General features: G+C 40.7%; 1 protein-coding gene across 1 annotated transcript in view; it reads left to right on the top strand.

The window, feature by feature from the left end:
- Positions 1–5641: 5641 nt before the first annotated feature.
- Positions 5642–22429, top strand: part of klf7b (Kruppel like factor 7b) — a 68538-nt gene continuing 51750 nt past the window's right edge. The window contains exon 1 of the mRNA XM_062431976.1: positions 5642–5743. Coding sequence (XP_062287960.1) covers positions 5642–5743 — 102 coding nt within the window. The remainder of the gene's footprint in view (positions 5744–22429) is intronic.

Below are 22429 nucleotides of genomic sequence, written 5' to 3' on the forward strand. Positions count from 1 at the left end.
ACCACAGATGGGTTGTAGCTACTGTGGCAGTGGGCCAATCACATGTTGCATTAAAGCATGCCCATACAAATAGCCATATTTTCTAGCTCTGGGTGCAAAAAGGATCGATTGCAGGAATCGATAAGATACTACTTGATATCTATTTATTTCAGTCGATACCTTAAAGTACCGACACCCGGCCCTATGAGGACCATTACTAGTAGAAATAATATCATAGTAGCAGTATTAATAGAAAAGGAGAAAAAGTGAGTAGTAGTAATAGTAATAATAGCAGTAGTAATAGTAGAAAAATAGTAGAAAAACAGCCAGTACTTGTAGTAGTAATACTGTTAATAATAGTAATAGTAATAGTAGAAGAAGAGGGAAAAGGTCAATTATAGAGGTGGTAAAGTTAGTAATGTGTGGAGAGTAATAGAAGTGTTACGACTCTGATATTAGTAATACATTTGATGTGAGTAGTTGAAATAGTAGAAGTAGTTGCCATAGTAGCAGTCAAATCTGTATTAGTAAAACTACTACTTGTCTAGCTTTAATAATAGTATTAATCATCATTAATAAAAGAGGGGGTGATAGTGGATGAATGAGTGTTTCTCTGTATTTCTATATATTGAATGTCACCAGATGTTGCATTTGAATCTGTTAGTGAGTATTGATTCTCCCACATGTCCCACACTCCCTCCCCCTCCCTCTCCTCCCTGATTCCAGCTTCCTCCTCCTTCCCCTCGTCCTTCCTCCCTTCCCCTGGTGGCAGAGCTGTAAGAAATCAATGAGGGGAAAAAGTCTTGAAACGGCCGATGTAGAAGCCATCTGGTCCTTGGGAGTCCTCTGAGACCCGCAGCCTGTCCCCCAAGGACGAGACACAAACAGAAGAAGGGCCAGAAAGACAAGGAGAGGAACATCCACAGGACACAATGCATGTGTTAAGTCAATAACATGAGAATCCTCAGTGTAGGCTCTACAACATGTGAGTGCTACATAAGAGAATGATACTTTTTATCATTTAAAAGAGAAAATACTATGACATACATTCATTATCACTATTCAATATATGTAATAAGTAAGATTAGTAAGTATGCTGGGCAGTCTGGGCAAAGTACCTGAATGCATCACTCTCCAGGGTTTGTCAAAATTTTACCACCGTTGTGGGAGACATCACATTTGAGTTTCAGATTTTGACCTTTAATTATTGCACCCTTAATTAAACCAATTAATGTCATCTGTAACCGTAGCTGGATGTGTGTCACAGTCTGTGTCAGTCACACTGATAGTCTCAGAGGAAGAGACTCACAGTGGAGGTAGAGAGGTAGGTTTCTGTAAAAAAAAAAAAAAAAAAAGTAGGCGAACTAGTGTATATCGCAATAAACAGCAAACTGTACGAAGAAGAAAAGATGCAAAAAAGGAATGAAAATTGATGAGAAAATGAAAGAAATTAAGTGCAAGGTGGAGAGGCAAAAGAATCAATGAAAGTGGGATGAAGAAGGGATGAAAGACAGATGAGAAGAGGTGGAGGAAAATAATGCAAGAGTTGAAGATATGGGGAGAGAAGGTAGGAAGAGAAGAGCAGAGGGTGGGGGAGGAGGGATGAAGGTGGCTAAGAAAGGGAGAAGGGGAAGAGGAAGAAGAAAAAGGAGCTGATGAGGAGATGACGAAGAAAGGAAATAAAAAAAAGTGAAGAAGGGAAAAGTAAAGCAAAAGAAAAGCTACAAACCCAATCAGAGAGCCAGGTTCACTCATTCATGCGATCATTATTGATCATTTCATCTGCTATCCACCATAAATCAGCATATTTCACATACTTTGTATCACAGTCAAGATTTCTAGGACACAATAACTGACAGAATAACTTGTTAAGACTTTTTAGCAGTGAACCTACATTTACTGCCTGTGAACATGGGGTGTGAAGGTTTATGTAGATCCACTGTTTGGAGGACTTAAAGTTTTCTATTTTTTATCCTCTAAGAGTAATTTAACACCCTTGGAAAATCCTGTTACATCAGGTGTACTCCAGAGTCATGTGACATCACTGCAGGATGTGGTTACAGGTCTAAAAACGCACATTTTTGATGACATCCATCAGTAGTTCTGCATCCCAGCCCCACATGGGTTAAATGCGGGCATCATGGGTACTGAGTAGGCATGGGCTTGAACTGGGCAAATTTTCGGGTCCTACATGGTTTCAGTAACATGGGCCCCACATGTGAACCCCACGTGGGCTGACTGGATGAGCCACATAAGGGATGTAAGTGGGCTAAGTGGGCATGGGCATAAACAGGGCAAATTGTATGGGCCCCATATTGCTTCAGAAACATGGGCCCCACATGTGAAGCCCATGTGGGCTGGCTAAATGGGCCCCATTTAAGGTCCATTCTGATCCCACTTAGACCCTATATGGGCAAACATATGGGGTCTACATGGGTCTCACCCATTTGGGCCCCACCTGAAACCCAGTCAGAACCCATTTGAAGCCCATACAGGCAAACACAGGTGGGGCCACCATGGACACTACAGACAAACCCACTTGGGACCTATATTTGCAGTCCAAATGTAACCCTTATGTGGTCCACATGGACATGCTGGCTGGGATGCTGCCAGACGTGAAGCAGACCTGAGACTTACAACTATGACAGAACAGTGAAACTCTGCTTTCCAGCCTGCTGTTAGGTTCCTCTACATTACAGTGACTCTGGACTAGAAGTGATAGATTGGATGAAAATTGCGTGCCAACTAAAGTTATTAAGTCTTTGGCAAATCCACACTGTCAAACATCACTGAGAGAACATATCTGTTACTGTAATGTTCCTTCACATCTGCATGAGTCCGTTCAACGTGACTAAACGCCACACAGAAGCTGCAGTCATCCAGGAATTATACACTTCTCAGCTGCTAACCTCCTGACCAGATCTTTAAATAGGTCTGATGTTTACTCCAAACCTGATCTCTTTACACTGGCTCCTCATCAAGTTCAGGATTCAGTTCAAGATTCTTGTCGTTAATGCTGCCTTTTGTCACCAGCAGGTCTCTGAGGTCATCTGATCAGGGTTTGATGTTTGCTCCTTGTTCCAGACTCAAAGTTTAAGAGGCTCCTAGACTCTGGAACTGTCTCCTATTGGATCTAAGGGCTCTGTAGTACTTTTTTTTCTTTTCATCAAATTAAATGACATTGCGTTATAATTACATAAATCAACTGATTTACAACCAAAAAAGTGACTGCAGATAAAGTGGTAGTGTATGGGAGGATGGAGTGGACTAGTGTCTACTGTGGTGCCTAATGTGCAACTACACCATCAATATATAAGAAAACTGCTTTTGAATAGATGTCCACTGTAGTGACCACTATGTGTGAAAGGGTTAAGTTTATGTATGGTTGCTATATCAATCAATCAAACTTTATTTATATAGCACCTTTCAAACACGCAAGTGTAGTTCAAAGTGCTTTACAGTTAGTTGAAGTGACAAAATAAAGAAAAGGAATTTAAAAAAACAAAGAACAAATTAAAAGACAAAAATTGAGACCAATGCACACAAGAGAAAATAAGAATGATATAAATGTGTAGAAAATGTTAATAAAATAAGTAAATAAGTAGAACAAGAGAGAAAAGAGAATGGGCTTATTTAAAGTTAGAGTAAAAATTGGGTTAAAATAGATTAAAAAAACAATAGAAAAGTAAAATAAAAGAGCAGGCCTTATATTATCATGTTATGACACGGCCATAAATTAAAATGTACCAATAAATAATTTTAAAAATGCAAATGATGAGTTATGTGTGTCCTATCATAGATAGCATGGTGCTTTTTACCTTGCATTTGAACTTCCACCACTGCTGTTATTTTATTAATTCACAGTAGTTTGACATTTGGACACAGTGTGAGCTCAAAATCCTAATATAGCCTACTATGTGTTAGTGTGTAAAAAATGCTGAAGGTATATTCTTATTTATACTCTAAATCAGGGGTGTCAAATACATGGCCTGCGGGCCAGAACCAGCCCACCAAGGGGTCCAATCCGGCCCACTGGATAAGTTTGCAAAGTATAAAAATGCAGAAAAGTAATTCTTTTTTTTCCCCCACCCTGACCAGAATACAATCCTTTAATATATAAATATTCATATAATGAACACCAATCAGCAGCTTCTGTGCAAAATAATCTGTAAAAACTGAGACCTAATATTGTTGAAACTGCACTCATTTTTTTTCATCATGCTTACGATGGGTGTTTGAACCATTACTTCTTCAATACCTTACTTTGCTGAATGTTATAAGTTATATTATATATAGGTTATTATGCAGTAGTTTTTACTGGTCCGGCCCCTTGAGATCAAATTGGACTGTATGTGGCTCTTGAACTAAAATCAGTTTGACACCCCTGCTGTAAATATTTTAAAAAATAAAGTGTGTGTGTGTGTGTTTGTGTGTGTGTTGTGTGTGTGTGGGGGGGGGGGGGGCGTTATAAACTCTTGGCAGTGAACAGGTGGGGCGGTGTGTGTGGAACTCATCCCTCTCTCTGCTCTCTCTGCTGCACACATTATCAGCACATGTTAACCACATGGAGGAGTCTCTACAGTGAAGCTGTGGCACAACACTTACAAAAATAAAAAAAAATCTAAAAACAACAACACCACTCTATATCATATCTGCTGATCATCACTGCTTCTGCTTCTGCTTGTGGGTTCCTCTCCACTACTGTTTATACGTCTGTTTTGTCGCCGTCGCAACTCGCGGTTTCTCTCTTCTCCTCTCCTCTCCTCTCCTCTCTGGCTGTGCACGCTGTAATGACTGTGGCAGGAATGCTGCTGCTTTTATATAGGCCTCTAAAAATAACTCACCCCCTCACTGCCATGTAGGGCCGGACTGACACCCTCCCTCAGCCAATAGCGCCTCAGCTCCTCCCAAAGCTCCGCCCTCCACCTCACTCTCAGCGCCTCCTTAATTGGACGCCAGTGACATCATCAACCCTATTTACCTTATTAGGTCACGCATGAAATTGATTGACAGCTGGCTCCTCCTCCCTCCTTTGCCTTCCTCCTCTCTCTCTCTCTCTCTCTCTCTCTCTCTCTCTCTCTCTCCTCTCTCTCTCTCTCTCTCTCCTCTCTCTCTCTCTCTCTCTCTCTCTCTCTCTCTCCTCTCTCTCTCTCTCTCTCTCTCTCTCTCTCTCTCTCTCTCTCTCACTCTAGCCAGTCGCCTAGATTGCAGCGGGGTCCAGTCTGCTGCTGGAGGAGCGAACCTGGCAACCTGGCAGCGTGTACGGAGATTGGCAATCTGGCAATGCGGAAATAGATCTGGCACCCCCCAACTCCCCCCCACCACCACTTCCCCCCCCTACCCCACCGATCCCGAACTGAGGAGAGAGGCGTGACAGAGCGGAGCAGAGAGGAGAGGAGAGGAGAGGGGATTGCATTGACAAAGATAAAATAATCAACTCTTTCTTTTTCCTGTTACCTTTTTTTTTTTTTTTATTAAAGTGCGCTCAGGTGCGCTCATCCGCACCAGCTGGGTCTCCCCTCCTCCTGCCCAGCGTTTGTTTTTTTTAATTTGTCAAGTCTGAGAAGAGGAGAGAAGAAGTGCGTTTATATACATATATATATATTTATATATATATATCGTTTGGATTCCGTACTTCTTTATTGACTTTTTTGCATCAAGCATGGATGTGTTGGCGAATTACAGTATTTTCCAGGAACTCCAACTCGTGCATGACACTGGTTATTTCTCAGCGATGCCTTCCCTGGAGGAGAACTGGCAGCAGGTCAGAGATGATGCGTTTTTTCTCTTCTACTTCTCTTTATTTTAAGAAACTGAGATAAAATATCATAGCATGTTATCATGTGTGTGCAGGGCTTGATTGTGTTTACTGTGTGCGCTTTTTTTAGTGTTGTGCATCAGTGGAGCGCTCCAGAGCGGAGGCAGCAGCCACAGCGTAGTTGCGTCTTTTTTTTTTTTCCTTTTTTTTCTTACGCTCACATGGAGCACGGCGAGGTCCGCTGACAGGAGAAAACACACACACACACACACACACACACACACACACACACACACACTAACACACACACACACACACACACACACCACACACACACACACACACACACACACACACAGAAGAGAATTACGCACACGCCCTTTACTATAAACCAGGGGTGTCAAACTCATTTTAGTTCAGGGGCCACATACAGCCCAATTTGATCTCAAGAGGGCAGGACCAGTACAACCAGTGCATAATAACCTATACATAATATATAATACATGTAATACATATGATAACTTTATTATAATAAACCATCTAGGGGTACCCTGGTAAGAGATACTAATAAAATATGTCCAAGCCCACCGAGGAATGAAATGCCCTTCAAATCTGAATCATATGCCAGTTAGTCAGTTATCTCAAGTTGGATGTCCACTAAATCAGAAGCCTTGACTGTAAAAACAGGGTGAAAATAGCGGTGCATTTTTTTTATTGAAATATTGCAATTTTCATACTTTGTAAAGTTATCCAGTGGGCCGGATTGAACGACTTGGTTGGCCGGGTCTGGCCTGCGAGCCATATGTTTGAAACCCCAAACGAATGATTCCTTAAATGTACCTTAAGGGGTTAATGAACCTCTTCATCATACACATAAAAGCAGGAGCGTGACGCTGCTGTCCTATGAAATACCCTTTATGATTTTTTAAATATATATATATTGTATACCTAAAAGCTGAGAGGGATGACATGTTCTTATTGGCTAGAGAGAAATTAAATCAATCCTTAAACTAGTGAAGGTGGTGGTTTTCTTTGAAAGTTCAACATGGACTATAAAATATTTGTGTGTGTGTGTGTGTGGGAGGGGGGGGGGGGGGTTACAAGATTTGAGCAGCCAGAGATGAAGCAACATTTGAAGCTGTACTTTGTCCTGCTGAGGATCAAGTTTAACAATACAAAGTAGCATATTGACTGTAATATTGTAGGTCTTTCTGTTCATGTATTTCAATGGCAGTTCAGATTATAAGTGGCAGCAGCTGACTGAAGGTGAACGTGGATTCATTTTATATTTTACAGTCTGAGCTGATGATGGACACTCTTAAGTATATGATTGGAGAGTGATGCTGTTTGACTCCTCTGATCGATGGACCAGTCTGTCAGCCTGATATGTTTGGATTATCATACACACACACACACACACACACACACACACACACACACACACACATATGAACAGGCCCATGGAAGATGGACACATGCCGAATAGATAGTGACATGTTCTTAAATAATATATCCACATCTGTGCCACTGTTTGTTTGCAGATAATCCTGCTGAATTATACATAATCAGCCACTATGGAACATACAGTAGACTATGCATGAGAGGCCGGAGACTATCAGACTTGTTTAATATAAAAGCCTTAATTAAAGGGTAATTACAGGGCATTTACAAAATAGTGATCCTTGTTATCTGTTTTTACAAATCTGGTCATGTCGTCAACATCTGAAATAGGATTTGGAACAGTTTTTAACACCCATAATATGAAATATTATCATATTTCAAGTTTGGCCTGTGTAATCATCCATCCTAGTACGTGAGAGTGAGTGAGTGTGTGTGTGTGTGTGTGTGTGTGTGTGTGTGTGTGTGTGTGTGTGTGTGTGTGTGTGTGATGTAGTGTGTTCCCCTCATGTTCTTCAGTAAACCAACCCAGACGTATGGCTCCTAGCATTCATTGGGTGTCAGACCACGTGTGTCTTTATTGCTGTGGTGGTGAATGAAGCTCAACACTACACTTCTCCTCCCTGACTGACTTACTGACACGGATTCAAGCCACCTCATCCTATTTTTAGTCCAAACAACACATAGTTTTAACCCCAGTAACCCCTTTTTATTTTCTGTGTGTAATCAGATTGTTAATTGATCGAGAGGTTTGTTTCCAGTTTTGACTTTGCGGCTCATTTTCCACAGAGTGACTGGAAAAGCTGCTTTTAAATCGGTGACTAGAGACAGGAATGTAGTACGTATGAGCCGAGGAAAAAGTAATTCTACCCAGTTTATCCATTTTCATTTGCATACTTCAGCCTGCTGTTTTAAAAAAAAAAAAACTGTAAGATGAGATATTGTGATTCCAGGGTTTTGGTTTTGGTAAGAATACCATACATGGATGACAGCACCTGCTTTGTATCAGCCATACTGACATTGGACAGTCTCAGAAAGAGTTGGTTGTTTATTCTGATGTTTATTATATCTCTAGACTGTAGTGATGACTGGCTGCCCCCAATTGCCCCTAATTGCCCCCAAAGGTAATTGGGGGGCAATTGAAAGCTGGCTTGTTGAAGGGACAGTGATATTTTTTGGAAATATGCTTCTTACAGTGAATTAATTAGAGTATGGATATCAGTTTCATCTCATCACATCCAGTCCAAAGATTAGCGCTAAACCTTTTAGGCCAAGCATAAACACTGAAAGCTGAAGGAAACTGCTCACCTAAAACTGCCTTCAAAATAAAACTAAAGCTGTTATATTCACACTGTTATTCATATATTTAACCCTTGGTTAATTCATATTTGTAATATTAATTTGTGACGTGAAAGGCGTCGCTCTACAGAATTTATTTTCACCTCATTTAGCTCACAAACAGCAGACAGAGGAGTGGAGCTGCTAAAGTAAGCTAAGCAGCTAGTTAGCAGCTAAAGATATTTTTCTCTCCAGTCAGTGGAGACCAAACCACAGCTAACAGGAACACAAATTCATTCAAATATATAATTACATTAATCAGGTGGACACAAACAAGGCTCAATATGGGATATGAACTTTTCTGTATCTGGAAATGGTGTACTGATAGCGTAGCCTTGGCCACTTAACGTAGCTTTAACAACTTAGCGTAGCTTTAGCCACGTAGCGTAGCTTTAGCCACTTATAAAGGCACTAATATGTTTGTGGCTGTGCGTCTGGCTGTTAATGAATGGCGCTTTAATGAGTGTAGAAATAGGATATAGCAAATGACTTGTGCTTCATTAAGCAGTTAGTGGACCAAGACTTTTTCTTGACTAATAACAGCTGGGTAAAACAAAATGCTAGTTTGACTAGCTTGCTAACTAGCTTGCTAGTTTGAGTTGTTGGAATACCTGTTTTTTACTCTTTTAGCAGAGGCTATTAGCTTCCCCCCACTTCAAGTGTTTGTGCCAAGCTATGCTGAACACTTTCTGGCATCAAACAAGCATCCAAAATGTCAAAGAATATTCTTTTTTATTGTTGCTGCGTCATTGACATCTCCAGTCATTTCTCTGAATGCTGAAAGGGAACAGTAGCATTTTGAATGAATACTCATACAAATTAGAATGTGAGTTTTCATATTGAGAGTGGAGAGAGATTTGTGATATAAGGTCAGTTGTTCAGGGTGGAAAATACTGCGTTACTGTGGATGGAAGGCCAAAACTAAGAGGAAAAGACGTGTTTTCTCAATTTTATCGGTGCTAGCTGGGACACAGTCTCTGCTAGGGAGAGGAGAGACAAACACTCACACATGTACACACAGACCAGGCACACCCACGGTTTTTCCACTCTTGTTCCTTCTGTCTCCCTCTTCTACCCCCTCATTCACTCCATCACACACACACATACACACACGCGCACACACACACACAAACGCTTGGCTGGCATGCACTAATGGAAAGCTATGGCCTGGCAGGACTCATCCCGCCACTTTTGACAGTAATTGGCCGTTTGCTGTCAGACGGACAGAGAAGTGCACACACACACACACACACACACACACACACACACACACACACACACACACACACACACACACACACAAATAAACAACCAGCTTTGTGTGTGTGTGTGTGTGTGTGTGTGTGTGTGTGTGTGTGTGTGTGTGTGTGTGTGTGTGTGTGTGTGTGTGTGTGTGTGTGTGTGCCATTTATCTTTCGTTGTCTGTCCCTGCATCATGCTCTTAGTCTTTGTTTCCTTGAACAGGGCTTCTTTTATCAGCTGCTTTGCATCATGGCTAAACATGTGGAAAACACACGTGCATGCACACACACACACACACACACACACACACACACACACACACACACACACACACACAAACACACACACACACTCTCTCTTTTTCTGTCTGTCAGCCGTGTTGCCTCTGACAGTGGGAGCTCATGCTCTGCATATAATTGCTGCATCTTTGCTGGTTTGAAATGATGAGATAGGCTTTAAGGATTTGTGTGTGTGTGTGTGTGTGTGTGTGTGTGTGTGTGTGTGTGTGTGTGTGTGTGTGTGTGTGTGTGTGTGTGTGTGTGTGTGTGTGTGTGTGTGTGTGTGTGTATTTGCATGTGTGTGTTTGTGTGTGTGTGTGTGTGCCCATGGATGAAATTGTAAACCCAGACTTCCCAATTAGATATAATCCATTTATTTCAAAGCACAGCCGTATAGAGACTCTGATGACCCCAGCAGGTTAAAAGTGAGGTATGACTGTTGTTAATATAGATTCACATTAACAGCCTGATACATGGACACAACATGCAGGAAAAGTAGCCTCATTTAGAACCCCTACCAGTGCTTTAAACCTGCTGATTCTCTCACAGCCTCTTCCTCATCTGACGTCTCTTGGTTTACATGCTCGGCGTGTCGGCAGGTCTTTTCGGGGCGATTGATTTATTTGCCGTGGTGTCGTTATAGCTCTATGCTCGATCAATCAGCTCCGTGTTACTGATATACAGTGTCTCCATTAGAGCCTGCGAGCCCAGCGACCTGAAGCCCCGCATTTTCCACTGCGGCTCATGACGGCGTTAACGAATGCAGATTTAATCAGCGGGTGCATTGTTTGTGTGGGATGCAACTCGACTGTACGGGCTCAGGTGTGTTACGCTGGTAGTAGCAGACATTATGTTACATCCTGTCTCTGTGTTGGATTTACATCGTTCAAGAGCCCATGTTACTTCTTACATTCTCCGTGACACCTGCTGAGCTCTGTACACGCCAGGTTTCCTTTTTCACCAAAAAAATCTGTCTATACTCAGAAGATAAGTGCTTAAACTTAGATATCGTATTGTATTGTGTTAGGAAATTAAAAATGAGACACGCTCCTGCTCTCATCAGTAGATTGAAATGCAGATCATAAGAGTTATAACACACTCGGCAAGCTGTGCAACTTCTCTTTAAAGCATCTATTGTTTCCCATTTCTCTATTCTCTTTGGTAGACTATTGTATGAACTGCCTCTCTCTCTCTCTCTCCCTCTCTTTCTCTCTTTCTCTCACTCACTCAGTCTCTGCGTGGCTTGAGGCAGGCCCAGGGAAGTTTGACAAGATAATGAATTGCCATGCATGCTGCAGTTTTTCACATTTCACAGCCCAGTAACTCTGTATGTAAGGGATGGATGGAGGGAAGAGGATGGCGGGTGGTGGCAAGAGGAAGAGTGGAGGAAAAGGATATGAGAGAGAGAGAGAGAAAGAGAGAGATGGAGAGAGGGAGAGAAACAAAGAAATCACCAGAAGACAATAAATGAGGTGAGGTGAATGAACGCAGGTGAAAGTTAGGCAGGGAAGATAATTTAATCTTCCTTCCCTCCGTCTTTCTTTTGTCTCTCACCCATCTGTCCTGTATTATCACACACACACACACACACACACACACACACACACACACACACACACACACACACACACACACACACACACTCTCTCTCAAACACACACACACACACACACACACACACACACACACACACACACACACACACACACTCAGAGTTATGTAATTGTCTGTGAAGCACAGCTGCTTCCTCATAGTCACAGCAGATTAAAAAAAAGAGGAAGAGGGAGCAAAACAAAGGAGTGAAGAGAAAAGGAGGAAAGAGACAACATAAAAAGTGAGCGGCAACAGAGAGGAAGACATAAAGAGAGAGAGAGAGAGGTAGAGAGAGATATTGTGTAATATCATAAAATGCACCATTTAAAAAAAGGTAATTTTGTATTATTTGTCCTGAATACATCAACTGGAACTTCTTTTTTTAAATGGTTACTTCAGTTATTACATGTCAGTTTGTTACACTGCTGCTGGAAAAATAAAAGTTGATTTCAGTGAAATAAAACGAATTAATACCACTTCATTCGATTCAGCTTTTAATGCAAACTTCTCTCTGCTTTCTATCCTGTAAACTGAATCTATTTGAACTTGTTGACTCTCAGTCAGGCCCTGTTAACAATGTTAACCTCACTTCCTTGCTCCCCCCTTATTTAAGTGTTCTTAGTCAAATTTGACCAGTCCAAGGCTGCATTAGGAGCCCCGGGGGCCCCTGGTCACTGAAGCACAAGTCCCCCTAACAGCTTTTATTTTATTCTGATTAGATAACCTTGTAACTGACGTACTAGGTTTCCGACAGTGACCATAATCATCAACATCAAGAGAATGGGTTAAGCCTTATGTCGTATTTCTGTAGACAACAAACAAACCAAAAAAAGCAAAAAAGTATGCACGCATTTTTCTTCTCTGTTCATTTAGGGGCTCTTTCTGCTCCAGGTTCCCTGAGCACATGCCCAGATTGCCCCATATGGTAGATCCAGCCATGGACTGGTCTGTTTTAACTGCTCTTATATTAACACAAAAAACATAAATCATCATCAAATTTATTTTAAGACTTTTTTAAGCTGTGAAACAATGTGTCAGACCAGTGGTTAACATGAGTAACATCATCCAAAGCCTCTCTGACAGAAAATCACCTCCTGATTATGCCAGTTCCTGTGCTGATTCTGGAGTACCCCAATGATTATCTTACTTCAATGCATGTTTAATACCAGCTCAGGTCATCCCATATATGCATGAGGTGAAGACCACAAACAGACAGAAAAGGACAGTTTCTATAGCTGTTTCCCCTTACGTAAGGATGATCTGGGCCTCTCTCTCTCTCTCTCTCTCTCTCTCTCATTCCGAGATAGTCATCCTATGCTATGTATGGAGAATTATAAAAAGCATATTAACACCTCCTCATTGATAAAATGAGAGAAATGCCCAAATAAAGCTTTATACATGGGGTCTGTGAGAAGATATGATACATTGTTTAGTCTGGAAGGTGTAGTTCACATGGAAGGCTTACCCATTCATTTCCTATAGTGGTCATTTTTAACCAGGAACACCACAAGTGTAACACTGTTTACTAAACCAATCAATATTCAATGAAAGTGGTGATCAGCTATTCTTTATGTTCAAAGACCTAGTGTGGAGGAAATCATGAAGCCTTGAGGCAACCAGATTAAAAACACAATATTTATGATGTATGAAAGTTGTAAATCTGTCAAATGTGTCCTGAATACTGGAGGAAGGTTAAAGGAGAATATGAATTACAATACAGACAATACTGCTTCCTAAAAAATGAACCATACTGGCTTTGGTGATACAGGAAAAAGTCTTACAGTGATAGTTTCACGGCTCTTCATAGCCACACCAGACAAAATAGAAAATGAAGCCTAAAGCACAGTTTTGGCTCCTTAGCTGAATCCACTCTATTACGCTTCATATCTGAGTTTTATTGAGATTCAACTGCCAGCAATGAAACCATTTTCCACAATTTTGTTGAGATTTGTGTAGTTATTTCTTTTTTGGCGAATGGGGGCTATTATAGCTGTCAGATATTCCTCATATTCATAACCTGGAATTACAACCGGAGTGCTGACGTGGGTTTTTCCCCCCAGTCTGCTGCTCTTTATTACGTTCTGTACTGGGGGGGGGGGGGGGGGGGGGGGCTGGGACCGCAACTAACTATTAATCTGCTGATCATTTAATTAATTTATTCATTGTTTGGTCAATTAAATAGTGGTGACACCGACCAAAACACACAAAAACTCAGAGAGATATTCACTTCACAATGATATATGACTGACTATTTGTCTTTTTTCCCCTGATAAAAGCAGGAAATGACTGAAAATGATCAAATAAATCATAACTGAAACTCAGAAGCTTCTTCATTTCTTACAGTGTGGAAGCTTGTGCCAGTATTCTCCTCACCACGAGCTGCTGTAATCGCTGCATTCATTCATTTTCTTTTTTTATCACGCTCCCAAACACACAGTTATTGTCTTTTCCTCATAATTTAAAATCACTCGAGTCAAACAAACAGATAGACACACACACATAGACACACACACACACACTAAAAACACTCACTGGAGAACCCTTAATTCAGTAAGTGAATAAGGCATTCAGTCGACGGTGGCAGAGATTAGATCAGAAAGTGAGCAGTCAGACTGCCGCAGCAGGAAAGCAGAACAAATAAACTGCGCTTGTGATGGAGAGAAAGCCATAGCCCTGATCTTTCAAGATGAGTGGTTTTCTATGGAGGGCAACTCTCCAGCACTATTCACAATTGGAGCCAGATTACTACAGTTTACAAGGAGATTTAGCCATTCATCTCCTCATGCTTCAAGCACACTACATCTATTATTGTGCAGTGGATCATATACAGTATATATTTATATATATACACACATACACAAGGGAACAGTGTGACTGATGTGTTTATTTGTTGTAATAACTGCTGTCAGTTTCATTTCTGTGGCTTTGGTAGAGACTCCAGTGATGTCTGATATACAGTGTAAAGAAGGAGGGTCACCTGTGCATTCAAATAGAGTCAGGTTTTCTTAAGAGTTAAAATCACATAGGTTTGATGCTATTTTGCTTGTCGTATATGAGGTAAAGAGTGTGTATGTGATCAAATGCCTGAGAGTTACCTACACATGTTATAAATCTTAGGCCTGTCACTACTTTTGTTGGACGATATATTGTCTCAGAAATAATCGCGATAAACGATATTATGGTCATTTGAAGATCATTTTATACCATTGATATAATGATAATATAATAGTATAATAATGATTGGAGAGTGGGTGCTACACCACTGTCATTATGGTTGAAGACAGAGTTATTTACCTTTAACTCCATACAGAATTAAGTGAGGAATGGCGGCAATTACTTGAATTGAATTGAATTGACTTAACTGTCCACCATAGTGGAAATTTGTCTTCAGCTTCCTCCAATACATTAAAAATACAAACAATACACACCATATCATGAAGACATTACAAACATACGCCAACACTACACAACATAAAAAATTATACAACTGACAATTGTGAAAAGGTTTATAAAAAACAAACACACAAAAAACACTTGAGATCATAGTACATTCATTTTACATTCAGATCCTGTATGGCATAAGGGATAAAAGACCTTATATATGTTCCTATATATGCTCGCCCTCGGGGGGCCTGAGTCAATGGCCAGATGGGAGCAACTCAAACTCTGCGTTTAGTGGGTGAAATTGTTTAGCCAATGTGACATGAATACCCTTTTAGCTGCTAATGTGGAGTGCGGCAATACTGAGGTCAAAAAAATGATCAAGGTCATGTCAATGTATCCTATGATAAGTCCATATATAGACATGATGATGTCGATAATTACGTTATTGTACGATAAGTTGAAAATGATTGTGACAGGACTAATTAAGCTAAAACGAAGCTAACACATGCTTAGGGTTGGGTCACACCAGCTTCTTGGAACAAAACCAATTCCTTTGAGTGGGAAAGCTGCAATCGGTGAAGCATGACATTTGAATTCACGGACCAATTGCAAACAGAGCAATCAAACAAGTAGAGAAGTCATTGTGAAAATGGAGCATTAACATGACTTCTCCATGTACCATTTTACAAGGAAGACAGTCATTCTAAATTGAAAATGTATATGAGGAGAGCACCTGCATATCTGGGGAGGTACAGGCCTGGTTGAGTGATTGACAGCACCAAACCGTAATAATACTTTTAAGGATGAATAGAAAGTGATGTCCCAGTATGTGGCTGTACCTCTGCATTCTGGATACAATGTGTGATGAGTTTTATTTCTAACTATCTATCAGACATCCTCTCGCAGAAATCCTCTTGTCTGTGTTCGTGTTGACACAGAAACACATAGGTGTATTTTGTGTGTGTGTGTGTGTGTGTGTCTGTGCGTGTGTGTGTGCATCCTGCTGAGCCAGTGTTTGCAGACTGATTGGCTCAGGGATAAAGCCTTGTGACCTGGCCTCCAACCAAACCTCTCATTCTCTACTCAACCAGCTCTCCGTCACGCTGCCAACCCTCCTACCCCCCCCTTCTCTCTCTCCCCAACATCCTTTTGTTTAAACCCATTTTGAATTCATACATTTAAAACAACTGAATGCAAATGCGAGGAATTCGGGGGGAAAAAAGCCTTAAATACAGCAAGAGGTTTTTCCTCTGAGGTCTGAGGTGGAACAGTTGATAATCTAGAGAAGATGCTATAATAAAGACTAATGGAAAAACTTTTCCCACTAAACTGACATGACATTGTAAAGCCTGCTTCTCCTCTCGTTTTATTTTCTTTCTTCTTCTTCTTTTTTCTTTATTTCTTTCAGTGTAGAACAACGTAAGAAAGCCCGGGAAATAAAGAATAACAACACAATTCAATAAAGCGGCATTAAAACCAGCTGCAGTGAATCTGTGTGTGAAATTGTCATGATGTATAAGTGCTGCTCTTTTTATGGTGTCGACTTGTTTTGATCATTTGAGAGTATTCCCACAGCTCTTCATGAAAACACTCAGCTTGATATTTCATCTCGTAGACTTTTTGTGAATTTGTTTAATATGTCCACATCACCATGGAAGTAGACACTCGCTCCTCCTGTCTGATCCAACACAGGCACCAGGGCACAATGTTTGTGTGTGTGTGTGTGTGTGTGTGTGTGTGTGCCTGTGTGCGTGCTTTGGAAATGACATCATTTGTAGTGTGCGGAGGATGTTGACAGTGGCAGAGGAAGTGTGTGTGAGCTAGGTTGCCAAAGCCTACAGCTGGCAGGACACCATCCAGGATACACACGCATGCACACACGCATATGCACACACACACACACACACACACACACGATCTAGTGAACTGGTGTGTAAAGTTAGGCCAGTCTAAGTTTGGCTCTTTACTAAATTTGACGCTGCACAAAATTACATTCTTACTTATAATCTGAAAAAGTTCACCATCCTGTCCCCAGGTTATCTCATGGATAAGATCTGTGTCTCCACGGTAACAACAAATACCTGCAGCTGAAGAAAGCTAGCAACAAACCTAACCTTAATCCTTCCGTTCTTAACAATTTTAGGCAAATTTCAAGACTTTTTTTTATCAAAAGTTTTAGAAAAGAGTGATTTAAACCCAACTTTTAGCTTACAGGTGTCATAATAATATCATAACATCTTAAAACCTGGGTTGGTATTAAGGCTTGGTATCAGTACTCAATACCTTTAAGGTATCAACGGAAATAAATCGATACCAAGTAGTATGGAAACGTCTCTCGTGAAACAATACCTGCAATCAATCCTTTTTACACCCAGAGTTAATATATAAGACTATTTATATGGACTTGCTCACTGCCAATCAACGCAAGCGTTCTTCGATTTAATGTACATGTGATTGGTCCACTGCCACAGCAGCTACAACCCATCTGTGGTGGTGAAAACGTGGTGAATTTATTGAGTGAGTTATTAGTTAAACGCATTTGTGTAAAACTTAAATCATTTAGATGTCGAGGAGTGGTGACATTTTATGTAATTTAATGCTTCTAGTCACATGATGGGTATTGAATGAAGCAGTTGGTACTGGTATCACTTTAAGGGTACTTAGATTGGTACTGGTATCGTGATTTTTTTAACGATTTTATTTTCTATCTGCGTGCTTCCACTCGGCCAAATCATCCAACTTCGCAATGTCTTTTTTCATCGCTATGCAGACAACACACAGACATATTAGATACCTTCCCCTGAGAACTGGTGACCCAAAAAGTCTAGCTGCTCTTGTAGATGTTGTCTCAGTGATGTCAACCATTGGATAGCTCAAAATCAGAAATCATATTGTTCAGTCTCATTAAGAGTGGTCTTTTGTTTGTTGGAGTACTATTTCAGATTTAAGCTTTGAACCACAGATGAAACGTCATCCAGCGCCAATGCTCTTGAACTCTGAAGTGGAAACAGTCATTCATACATTTATCTTCTCTAAACTTGACTACTGTAACTCCCTTATACCTGGCACCAAAAGTCCCTTTCTTGACAACACATCATCCCAATCTGGGTTTCTCTCAACTAGCTCCCTTATTGATTTGTAGGATTCTACTGTCTGTGTCTGGCCCCAAGCTACATCACAGAAACGTTAACCCCATATGAGCCAATTCACAGCCTTAGATCCTCAGGTTGCGGTCCTTCTGACCATTCCAAAGGGGAGGCTTAAATCTAAAGGTGACTTTTGCTTTGGAACGACCTGCCTGAGGAGATAAGCCTCACAGGATCAGTGACGTCTTGTCAAAACCCATTTTCATATACTTGCATTTAAGTGATGTCATGTTATTTTATTGTCTTTATCTTTCATCATCCCTCTATCTTCTTCTCTACTGTGGTTTTGTGTCTTTTGTCTCCTTGTTTCAACTTTATCTTGATTGAATTTTGTTGTGCTTTTGTCTGGTTTTCTGTTGTTATATTGCTATCTAAATAAAGTTATTATTATTATCATGAATGGAAGTCAAGAACACAGTGCGTCTGCCGTTCATCTGTACTATATTTCAGTACATCGGCCTTCATCTTAACTTGAATTCTGACAGATTTCCACTTTTGAAGCTGTGTACGTGAGCAATGGGTCTTTCTAATGGGCTCCAACATCATGAACTCTACCCCACCTGCAGGCACCATCAGTCAGCCATGTGGTTGAGTTTGAATATAGTCTAATTAACAATCAAATGAGTCAGTCAGAAATGAGTCATCTGTGTGCAACTGATGAACAAAGATCTCTATTTGCAATCTGTTTGTTAGATTTAAGCTCAGGCCAGGAGGTATGGTGTTAATCAGTTTTTAATTACTATGGTTTTTGGAATCATTAAATTGTACAACAATTGAAAACATGATCGTTTTATCATAATCCATTTGCCTAAAACTCAATATAAGATAATATTGAGCGATCACAGGCTTACACTGAGCCATCCAGCCCCTGCTGAAGAGTTTCATTAGGGATGTCACATTGTGTCAGGGCATTTGAGCATAATATACTGTGTGTGTGTGTGTGTGTGTGTGTGTAGGTGTGATGTCTGTTGAAACAGAACAAGGAACAGCGTTGCAGTAAGTATGGAGTGTGCCAGCATTCCAGCGTGCCTTTATGCATGCATGATTGGTATGTGTGTGTGTGTGCGCGTGCGTAGAGTGCGACACAGTAAATGGGTCAGATGCAGTGGAGGAGGATGACCTTGGGAATTTGGCCTGTTTTTCTTCACGAGTCGGCCGACTTGTTTCTTTGTCTCAGACAGAAAGAGAGAGAGAGACAACATATCTACTCAGAACTAGATCTGTGGACAGGAACGAGATAGGGGTCTTCCCCAAACTGTTGCCACCAGGGCTTGACATGAACATTTTTGCTCATCAGTCACTGTGTGTGGTGGTTTCCCAAAGTTACTAGCCAATCAGCCTTTTTCACTAGCCACAATTTTCACAGTTTTATTTGCTTACACTAAGATTTACAACCCTTTATGAGTAAATGAGTTCTGCCCAGCCAGCATGTCCATGTGGGCCCCATAAGGGTTCAATTTGGGCTGTAATATTGGTCCCACGTGGGTTTGTCCGCAGTGTCCATGGTGGGCCTGTGTATGCCCATATGGGCTTCAAGTGGGTTCTGACTGGGATTCAGGTGGGGGGCCCAACTGGGTGAGACCCATGTCGGCCCCATATGTTTGACCATATGAGGTCTAAGTGGGGTCAGGATGGACCTTAAATGGGGCCCATTCCTGTCAACATTTAGCCAGCCCCCTGTTTATGCCCATGCCCGCTTTGCCCACTTGTATCCCTTATGGGGCTCATACAGTCAGCCCATGTGGGCTTTACATGTGGGGCCCATGTTACTGAAACCATGTGGGGCCCCGCACAATTTGCCTAGTTCAAGCCCATGCCCACTCAGTACCCACAATGCCCACATTTAACCCATGGGGGGCCCACATGGACTTGCTGGCTGGGTGTAAACACTACTGAAATTGTAAAACATTACAGTCAGCAAATATTCAGCTCTGATGAAATTGTGTGTAAAGCTCCTTTTGTATGAAAACATGCAACCAAGACAGACAGAAAAAGAGTAGCTTCATATTGGATAAAATAAACAGTACAGTGGTTTAGAAAGTGATAACTAAACTGAAAAAACCTAAAAAGAGAAAAACTTTATTTAAATAGGTATTAACAACAACAGTAAATCACCCAAAGGAGAAAAAAAAATCCTCTTTCCTCTGTTCTGATACAAGTCTCTGGGTGTATGTAGCTGCAGCAGGCAGGTGGGCAGGAGTGAGGGGAAGAGGAGGAGGTGCAGGAGGAGGAGGAGTGGGATACTTATCAGCTGCAGGAACAGCAGTGCTCGCTGGGAATCGAGCTGACAGCAGTCTTCCTCGGATCGATTTGCGGGGCCGCTCCAGTTTAGGATAAAATAGCTCACAACACGGAATGTCACCCGCCAAAGTGGCCGATAAGAGAGACCACGTCACACCGCCCCTGCCAAATTCTGCTAATGTCAAGCAGAAAAACTGGAAATACACTTAAATCTTCTTGAATATCATTGTATGCTGCAGCATCAAGATATAACTTAATTGGAACTTAAGGAACCATGAAAAAGTACATTACAGTCTGCAGACATGGGAGTCCATATTGAGCTGTGTTTAATATTGAGCACCAGTCTGTCTCCTCTTCCACTTTGTCAACAGCAAACTTCATGCACCTGACTTTCTGTTGCTAAATGACTTGTTTGTATAGTATAACTGCTGCTTTGCTCTACTGGCTCATCATGTCTGCTTTCATTCTTCCTCCAGCTCTCATTGGTTAGATCCACCTCATGCATTCAGCCACAGTTATTACACAGTCTGACTCACTGTCTGAATCCATATTACCTTAAATGTCTTTCCTAGTGCAGCTTTAAGTGATCTGACTCAGTATTTTTTTAGATGAGACTGATTTGACCATTCAGGTTAGTTCAATACATTCCAAATGACTTCCATCCACTTACCACACTTTATTGCTTTTTCAAGCTCATTTTCAGAGCTGATCAATCTTATATTCAATATTCTGACAGCGGTAAGCATAAAATATTCATCATGGGTGTCTGAGCCGTGCGTTATTTGTCATAATTGCATGTGGTGCATGTATGTCTGAATCAGGCCAGCTGCTGTATGTGGACAAATGGTTGTAGTGTTGTGGTGGCCCAGCAGTGTGACGCCTGCTATACTGGGATATGTGGGTCGTCAGCTATTTTAATCTACAATGTTGCCAGGAATACCTGAGGGAATAGACAAGTGCTGCAATGAGTGTGTGTGTGTGTACGTATATGTGTGTGTACGTATGTGTGTGTGTGTGTGTGTGTGTGTGTGTGTGTGTGCATGTGTGGATAAGTGTGTTCCTGGTTTGTTTGTGCATGTGCTCGGACATGGAAAGAGTAAAGAAAGAGGGCATGCATGTGAGAAAGAAACAAAGGAACCATCAACTGGTAATAAATGGATTCAAGGATTCCAGCATGAAAGAGAACTCAGGTCCTGGTGAGAGTAGTAAAAACTTATTGTAAGAATAATAATACAATTAAGTACATCTACACAGTAGGCCTAATGAGTCAATAAATTAATAAGCAAAGTTAAAAGATAAAGAGATGATTCATTGATGATGATTAACCCCTTCATCTCCAACTCTTAATTTGTGTGATGCTGATCAAACAGTACAGGTGTTTTTAGTGATGTCATATATTTTATTTTTTATAATTTATTGTTTTTATTTTATTTTTTACCTTTATATGTAGGGCCCAACTGATACTGGATTTTTGGGGCCGATTCCAATACCGATATTTGCTAATAAAAAAATTCCGATATCGATATATTGGCCGATAATCTTGTTAAACGGAATATATACATAAACACACTTTTACTTATACTGTGGTTACCAAACACCTGATATGTAATGGAGAAATTATATTTTACAGTTTAAGAATAAACTTTAATTTAGTTTAACTTAAACTTACATGTAAAAATTAAAATTTTATTCAAACATTTTTAATTTAAAATTCTTACTTAACTTTACATTTTTTATAAAATGACATCAGTGCACTGAAACAGAAAACTTCACTGGGAATTTAATATGTATATATGAAACTTGAATTAGGAAAAATGATTAAATATATTCAAAAAAGGACAATATATCTTTAAACAAATATCAGACAGCATAAACACTGATACTGATATATCTGTGATAGGCCAATATGTGCTGATAATATCGGTTGACCGATATACCGATACACAGCCGTTACATAGGATTTCACTAATTCTGTGTTGATCAATGTGTTTAGCTTGTCCCAAACATTAGTGGAATGGTCCTTTAAATCACACATGACAGCATGAGGCCAGTGTGTCAGAAACATGTATTTT

This window comes from Scomber scombrus, chromosome 13 (genome assembly GCF_963691925.1).
Source record: "Scomber scombrus chromosome 13, fScoSco1.1, whole genome shotgun sequence".
Classification (NCBI taxonomy): Eukaryota; Metazoa; Chordata; class Actinopteri; order Scombriformes; family Scombridae; genus Scomber; species Scomber scombrus.